General features: G+C 44.1%; 1 protein-coding gene across 1 annotated transcript; it reads right to left on the reverse strand.

Annotated features, from left to right (window-relative positions):
- Positions 1–2,894: 2,894 nt before the first annotated feature.
- Positions 2,895–5,330, reverse strand: LOC6050541 (Golgi reassembly-stacking protein 2). The gene is made up of 4 exons (XM_038264256.1): positions 5,116–5,330; positions 4,087–5,041; positions 3,740–4,026; positions 2,895–3,682 (listed from the first exon to the last, which is right to left on the reverse strand). The coding sequence occupies exons 1-4, from the start codon at positions 5,176–5,178 to the stop codon at positions 3,353–3,355; spliced, it is 1,635 nt and encodes a 544-aa protein (XP_038120184.1). The 5' UTR covers positions 5,179–5,330; the 3' UTR covers positions 2,895–3,352.
- Between the last annotated feature and the right edge of the window lie 2,573 nt (positions 5,331–7,903).

The raw sequence follows: 7,903 nt of genomic DNA on the forward strand, positions 1-7,903 counted from the left end.
CACCAGTGCGAACCCGTTCCGGTACTTCCGGTGCCACGACCAGTGGCACATCAACATCCGCCAACATCCCCATCAGGAACGAGTTCCAGATGCTGAGCGACGACGAAGAAAATAACAACTCTGACGGTAGCAGCATTACCGACGACGACGACGACGACGATGATGGTCGTGCACGGAAAAAAGTGCCGACGTCAAAAAAGGACAATTCTCCAACGGAACGAAGACCACCTCCTTTTTTGTTTTGGACACGTTGGCGGACGATGTTGACGAGTTGCTGGAAGGCCTCCGATATTGTCTGAAAATCGGAAAGTCGGCAGTGCAAGTGATCACACTGAACAGAAAAGATTTCGACCTGGTGCTTGAAGAACTGAAGCGTAGCAACTTCAACTTCTACACATACGACCCAGAGAAGCCCCCTGTTAAGGTCGTCTTGCAGGGTTACCAAGACCGTCCGATCGCCGACCTCTCGAACGCCGGATTAAAGCCACGGGAGATAAAAGTGCTCTCGCGAAAGACAACAGTCACAGGTACACACACCCTGTACCTGTTGTACTTCGACCGCGGCACCGTTAAGATCCAAGATCTGCAGCGGACTAAGACACTGGACGATTTTTGGGTAAACTGGCGGTTTTACACCAAGAACCCGACAGACGTAGCGCAATGCCACCATTGCCAGAAATTCGGCCACGGTTCGCGGAACTGCAACCTCCGGCCCCGCTGCGTGAAGTGCGGTGAGTCACACCTCTCGGAGGCGTGCGCACTGCCACGAAAGGCGGACTTGGGGGAAAACGCAGAACAAACTAAGCCGCGCGTAAAGTGCGCGAACTGTGACGGCAACCATACCGGTAACTACCGCGGATGCGTCGCGCGCAAGGCTTACCTCGAGGAGCAGGAAAAGAGGAAGAAGAAAGCAGCAGCGTTCCACTCTCCTCAGCGAAGTACGAGCGCAGCCGTTCCTGCGGTTGGGCAGCGTACGGTTCCAGCGGACAATCCAGCGATCCCTCCTGGATGGGGGCGTTCGTTTGCCAGCGTGGTCGCTGCCGGTAGCGGCGATGCGGCCCAGCAAGGAGTCACCGGGGAAGATCTTTTTACCCTGCCGGAGTTCTTTGCTCTCGCGGGGAGATGATGACGCGGTTTCGGAGCTGCCGTAACAAGGCGGAGCAATTTCTGGCCCTCGGGGAGCTGATGATCAAGCACATCTATAATTGATATTATTTTTGTCTGTGATCTAGTTTTAAGCTTTCTCTCTATCTATCCTTTTCCCATTGCACTTTCTGTAAGTTTGTTTGAAAACTTTTTCTTACTCTTGTCTATTCCATAGTTATAAGTAATAATTTTTCGATTGAATTATGATGTTAATCACAGCTGAAAGGAACACCAAAACTCTACCTAAATGAACTAATTGTAAATTGATTATGCACAAATAAAACCGAATTGAACCGAATTGAATTGAATTGAATAATACAAATTTGGTGGTTCGATTTTTATGTGTGACTCTTTGGCAAGAATCATCAAGTACGAACTGTGTTTAAATTTTATAATCCTTAGATTTATGAATTTTTAAGATTTTCAAATTTATCCAGGTTTTTAAGCGAAGATGGCGCTCGAATGGTGAACGCCCCAAATGTCAAAATCGCTCAGTAGCACCAACATTAGAAAAAAAATATGGCTGTCATGCCATGGCACACTCGTCCGTAATGTTGGTACCACTGCGTGATTTTGACATTTCGGGCGTTCATCATTCGAACGTCATCTTCGCTTAAAAACCTCGATAAATTTATATTTTCATTCCATAAAATTTTTGATTTTTTTTAATTTTTTATTTACTTTTACTTACTTTACTTCATCATAGCAAAAATAAATTTGTCCATAAAATTTTCGGCGTTTCAAGATTCTGCGTTCTGAGATTGGGCCTCATGCGGCTATTCTTCGTTTTCGTTTTACGGAGCAAGGTGGGGGACGCGGCCTCATGCGGCTATTCTTGATATAAAATTGCATTTATTGAATACAATTTTATTTAATCGTTTGTGATTGTTGTCTTCCTTTTGATGGATCTCTTGATTTTTTTTCCAAAATATATTTTTTTAATTCATAAAAAATAAACTTTCTTGCATGTTTGTCACGAAACTATTATTGTTAATATGGTGCGGATTGGGTTTTGGGACGGCGCGGATTTTTTTTGACTTCTCCGTAACAACCCTGGTTTTTTTTTATAAAAACCACCCTTTTTACAATCTTTCAAACATTAGCCAGAATCGTTTTTTTAGCATAACTTTTGAAATACTTAACAAAACTTCATAATAGTTAATATAGGTCTTGTGGGACCCTAAGACGGATCGAATGAGACCAGAACGGCCCAAATTGGTTCAGCCAGTCCGGAGATAATCGAGTGCATTTTTTTCGGTGCTCGGACTAACAGACATACCCAACCCACGCACAGACATTTGCTCAGAATTTGATTCTGAGTCGATAGGTATACGTGAAGATAGGTCTACGAGGTCGAATTAAGAAGTTCATTTTTCGAGTGATTTTATAGCCTTTCCTCAGTAAGGTGAGGAAGGCAAAAAAGGAAAAGGACCAATAAACCAAATTTTCAGTTTTTGCTTTTTGGGTGTTTTTCAATACCTCTGACTCAAGGCGGTTCTAAAAACACCCAAAAAGCAAAAAACTGAAAATTTTGTTTATTGGACCTTTTCAAAAAAAACTCCAGAAATGCTTTTTTTCTGGAACAATGGAGTACCCGCCGTCGAGCAGTTTTTGTTCGCTCCATAAGAAATACATTGTAGAAAAAAGCAAAAACTGTTCGAATGGAAGTGCTCCATTGGGAAAAAGTTGGAAATTCGGAAATGGGATTTGAGTGGCCAAAGTTAAACGAACTTTTGAAAGGTTTTTCATTTATTTTGATACTATTTAAATTTATTGTGTTGAATAACGTACGAAATGCTGATGCCACTTATACTTATTTCTCAGAGTGTGGGATAGTTTGCTAGAATTATAATAACTTTAGAGCTTCTCGTAATAGTAGTTCAACCGTTGTCTCAGTAGCACTTGCATCATTGTTTTTATTTACCGTTTCTTTCATGACATTGCTAAAACTAAAATAATCAAAAAAGTAAATTGCTCGCCGAAGCGGCGAACCATCGATACCGTCGTAACAGATATTTTTGCTTTAATTTATTTAAATTAGAATAGTTTGCATCGGGATAAGAGGGGAAACTTTGCTCAAACACAAAAAAAAAGCACAGTACGATAGAAACAGAGCAAAATACACAACTTTACCAATCCGTTGCGCTCGATCCCCGCACACGATTTATATACAATTTGCTTTAGTCATCGTCGTCACCACCTTACCCTACTGCTGGGGAACGGCCGGTCCACTACCGCCGCCAAATTGCAATCCCCGCAGGGCCTCCGCCTGGATGGTGGCACTGACCGTTATCGGTGGCATCCCAGGAAGGGAGATGGGCGTGGTCACGGCACTCGTCTGGAACAGCGGGACGCCGGCTGCAGCTGGATCCGGCTGTTGTTGCTGTTGAGGGAGTTGCTGGGGAAAGGTCGAGTACATCTGGATGGGCGGGGCGGATTGTTCCGTGGCGTACGTCAGCGGTTGATACTGAAGGTTCGTCTGCTGCTGGAAGTCGATCGTGCTCGAGGGCGGATAGGACAGGCTGGCCGGTTGGAACTGCAAGAAGATTCATATTAGACTACTTTGATTTGTTAGACCTTCGTCGTAACCTGCCTGGTTGGTTGGTGCCGTGGCCGGGTTGGACGCTCCGTAGGTTTGGTAAAAATCGCTGGCCAGCGAAGACGGTGGGGGAACGCTGGAAGCAAACACGTTTGGATTGACCGTTGGGACGTTCGTGGGTGGAGGACCGGCGACGGAGCTGGCCACGGTCGGGTAGGACATGTTGACCAGGGTGGTGTTGGCCGCCGACGGGTACGGAATCTGCGGCGGGTACATCGGGATGGTGGCGGTCGAGGCGGGAATCGTTGTGGCCGCGTCCACTGCTGGTGAAATGGGAGGCACTAGAAGAAGGAAAATAGAGCTTAAACGTCTTCATTTCTGAGGAAAGCTCCTGGACTTACCATTCACTCCCGTCGGCGGCGTATAAAACGACTCGCCCAAGCTGATGGCCGGCGACGTAACCGCGTTGACCGGCGTAGCCGGTGCGACCGCGCCACTGTTGTTGTTGACCTGATCCGTGCCGGTGCTCAAGCTGGCAAATTGTCCGGCCAGTGCCGTCGTGTCTGCCTGCGAAACGGTCAACAGATCCGTGTGCGCCGTGGCCGTCGTCGAGGCGAACGTGTTGGCCAACGGGGGGACCATCGGAATGAAGGGCATCTGCCTTTGGGCGGCGTTCGCGTTCGGATCTCCGCTTTGAGGGGATGAAGCTGGCATCGCGGCGGACGTCGGGACCGGCTGCAACGGTTGACTGAGAGCGGTCGCGGTAGGCTTACCGTCGGGCGCGGATCCCGCCGAAGGAAGCACTCGGATTGGTATCCGATGCAGATAACCGTAACCGATTCCGCAGCCAAGACTTCCCTCGCCACCCCACTTGGAGTTTGCAGTGATCGTGACCTCTCGGCAAGAATCAAGATCGATGTTATAAACATACATCTTCAACGGTCGTCCCTCATGGGACTCGATCAACGTGAACAGGTCCTCACTCTCGTGCAGGATCGAATCCGCTCCAATAATATAATCCGTAAACGGAATCAAACCGGCTTCTTCGGCAGGCGACGACGGATGCACCTCCAGAATGTGCCAAACGTTCTCGTTGGCTCCCTCAAACGAGCAAAACCGGATCGACACTCCCAACAATCCCTGACCACCCCATGTCGTACTTGGACTTATATTAACCACCCGAATGTTCTGCGTTTTGCTGCTGAAAACCGTCATCTGAATTTCCTTGTCAATGTTAGCCTTCAACAGCTCCTTCAGCGTATCATTATCCTGATCCAGTCGAGTATTCCCAATCGCCAGGATGAAATCGAAAAACGCCTCCAGTCCAGCCTTCTGCCCCGGAGAATTATCCTGCACCTAAAACCAAGAAAAAAAAACGTAAATAAAAACGCGACACGTCATCTGTCAAGAGAGCAACCTCGGAACCTTACCCGCAGTACGTGATAACCCTCGGTTCCTCCGCCGGGTACACTAATCGAGTGTGACAAACCCATCTCGTCGTAACAGCGCACTTCCCCCTCGTACCAGATGTACCACTTTTGCTTCGAAACACGACCTATTTGCTGGAAATTTGCGGCCCGTAAATTTTCTTCCACTGCAGTTCTTGCGGGGCGACGATTTGATGAAGATGAGCAGCAGCGCGGTGCCGCTGGGAAGAGATTTTTCCCCTTTTATTGACGTGTGAAACGTCAAAACTTGCTGATGATGAAGGAGCCTTATCGACCAAATTTGAAACTTTGTCAAACAAGATTTTGAACTCCGACAGCGAAAAAAAGTTAACATCACGCTCATAACCTTTCGGAAGTCGCGTGTTTTGGCGTTTCATCCAAGTGTCCTTACAAAGTGGGTACAAAGTACACGTATTCCACTGCTGCTCAAATTTCGGCTCGGGCCATCACTCGTCTCGTGGCGCAGGGGTAGCGGCTTCGGCTGCCGATCCCGATGATGCTATGAGACGCGGGTTCGATTCCCGCCTTATCCACTGAGCTTCTATCGGATGGTGAAGTAAAACGTCGGTCCCGGTTTCTCCTGTCTCGTCAGAGGCGCTGGAGCAGAAATCCCACGTTAGAGGAAGGCCATGCCCCGGGGGGCGTAGTGCCAATAGTTTCGTTTTTCATCACAACCGGTGAAAGTTTCGAATCCAGATTCGATTGCTTACACCGAGAATCAGCATTACACTTTTTCAGTTCACTTTTACACGCTTGTATGGAATTTTTCAGTTCTGAGAATTTGGTAATTCGATTTTATTTGTATTTTTTAATTCGGCTGAAACTTTTTCATCATTAGTTTGTCTATATAATTTTCTATACAAATTGAGCAGCAAAATTTCATATGAAAATTAAAAAATCTATATCTCTTGAAGGAATTTTTTGATCGATTTGGTGTCTTCGGCAAAGTTGTACACAGCAAATTTTCGGTTGCAATTTCAGTAAAATAATTAACTGAATGCGATTCAATAATCATCAGATTTACATTTGTGAAATTTTCTGACTTCCCGTTAAAACTTTGTTGATAATGTTCGAATAAAAATTAATTTCAACAAAGTTCATTGACACTATTAAAAAAAATCAAGTAACTGCTCCTTTTTGTAACATCAAACTATAATGGATATCAGATGGATATCGTCAATGTTTTGCAAACCAATGCATTGCAGTGATTGCAAAACAACTGGACTGGTGTAAAATGTTATTAAAACACTATGTTCATCCAAATTTTGAAACCATGGCTTGTAACTTAAATTTTTACTTTTGTTTTTTTTTTAAATTTTAAAAAGACGTTTATGTACAAACCGATTTTTTCACCAGTTTTAACGTTCTATAGCGATCTAACACAAACGTTGCCTTTGCCCTCGTGGAAAATTTTCATACAAAACAAATCTTTTTTGTATGGAGCGTGGATAATCGTTGACCCCCACGTGGTTTCACATCAAATTTTTTTGCTGAAATTCAGTAAGGTTTTACTGAATTTCAGTAAACGATTCAGTAATTTGAATTTTATTGAATTCTCAGCTATGAGACGCGGGTTCGATTCCCGCCTTATCCACTGAGCTTCTATCGGATGGTGAAGTAAAACGTCGGTCCCGGTTTCTCCTGTCTCGTCAGAGGCGCTGGAGCAGAAATCCCACGTTAGAGGAAGGCCATGCCCCGGGGGGCGTAGTGCCAATAGTTTCGTTTCGTGAATTCTCAGTTAACTGATATTTGTCACTGTGACAGATGATTTACAGAAATTTCAGTAAAATGGTTGTCAAAACAACTGAAATTTCAGCAAAAGAAACGTCAAAATATTTTGCTGAAAATTCAGTAATTTTCTTGTGGCAGTTTGACAAATCATTTGCTGAAGATTCAGCAATCATTGCTGGTTTTTCAGTTATCAAAATTTTATTTTGGTTGTCATTAAAATACTGTTATTTATTCATTTATTTCATCAATCGTCCAAACCTGAAAAACAGGTGGTTAGCATCGAGGCATTTGTTATTAACAATTTTCTTACCTTTGTTTCTAAAGATCACAATACACATTTGAAAGAGGATTTTCTCTCGGCAGCATCCAAACAATAAGTCAGAAGTGACGTTTCAGTTTGACAGATAGCCAGTTACTGATTTTTCAGTAATGTTTTTGTTTATTACCGAATTTCAGTAAATGTGATGATTACTGAATCGCATTCAGTTAATTATTTTACTGAAATTGCAACCGAAAATTTGCTGTGTATGGATGGTCCCCAGTCACAGATGCTTAATTTTGCCTAAGGAATCAAGCCAGGGAGTGTCCCTGACCCTGAAAGGTATTCATGAGGGCTATTCACAAAAAAAAAAAAATAGATTTTGCCGCTATGTTAGGTTTTTTTTCTAAGTTAGGGGTTTTTTGGAAAAAAATATGCTTGAAAAATCGTGTTTTCCGGCTATTATTTTTTCCCTATTAATCCACAACAAAACTAACACTTTCCGCCGATAACACTTCGCGAAGATACCAAATCGATCAGATAATTCATTCAACAGATACAGATTGTTTCCTGCCATTCCTTCATTAAGTAGGTTTAATCTGCAATAAATTGGCCATAGAGCTTCATGACGTTTCGCGTACGCACACTAGCGCACCATTTGGTTTTGCTGGCTGACAAATTTTAACCTCACTTTATTTTCGTGTACGTACACGCAATACATACGCAAGTAGAATGCTCTATTTCCGCCAATAACATGAAAAATTACTGTGAATAGGGGAA

Source organism: Culex quinquefasciatus, chromosome 3 (assembly GCF_015732765.1).
Source record: "Culex quinquefasciatus strain JHB chromosome 3, VPISU_Cqui_1.0_pri_paternal, whole genome shotgun sequence".
Classification (NCBI taxonomy): Eukaryota; Metazoa; Arthropoda; class Insecta; order Diptera; family Culicidae; genus Culex; species Culex quinquefasciatus.

What these genes read in the sequence shown, in the direction of transcription:
- LOC6050541 (XM_038264256.1), bottom strand. Translation starts at nt 5,178, where the DNA reads ATGGGTTTGTCACACTCGATTAGTGTACCCGGCGGAGGAACCGAGGGT. An exon ending in GCCGCCGACGGGAGTGAATG is followed by an intron (nt 4,027 to 4,086) that starts GTAAGTCCAGGA and finishes TCCTTCTTCTAG; the next exon opens with TGCCTCCCATTTCACCAGCA. An exon ending in CCACGGCACCAACCAACCAG is followed by an intron (nt 3,683 to 3,739) that starts GCAGGTTACGAC and finishes ATCTTCTTGCAG; the next exon opens with TTCCAACCGGCCAGCCTGTC.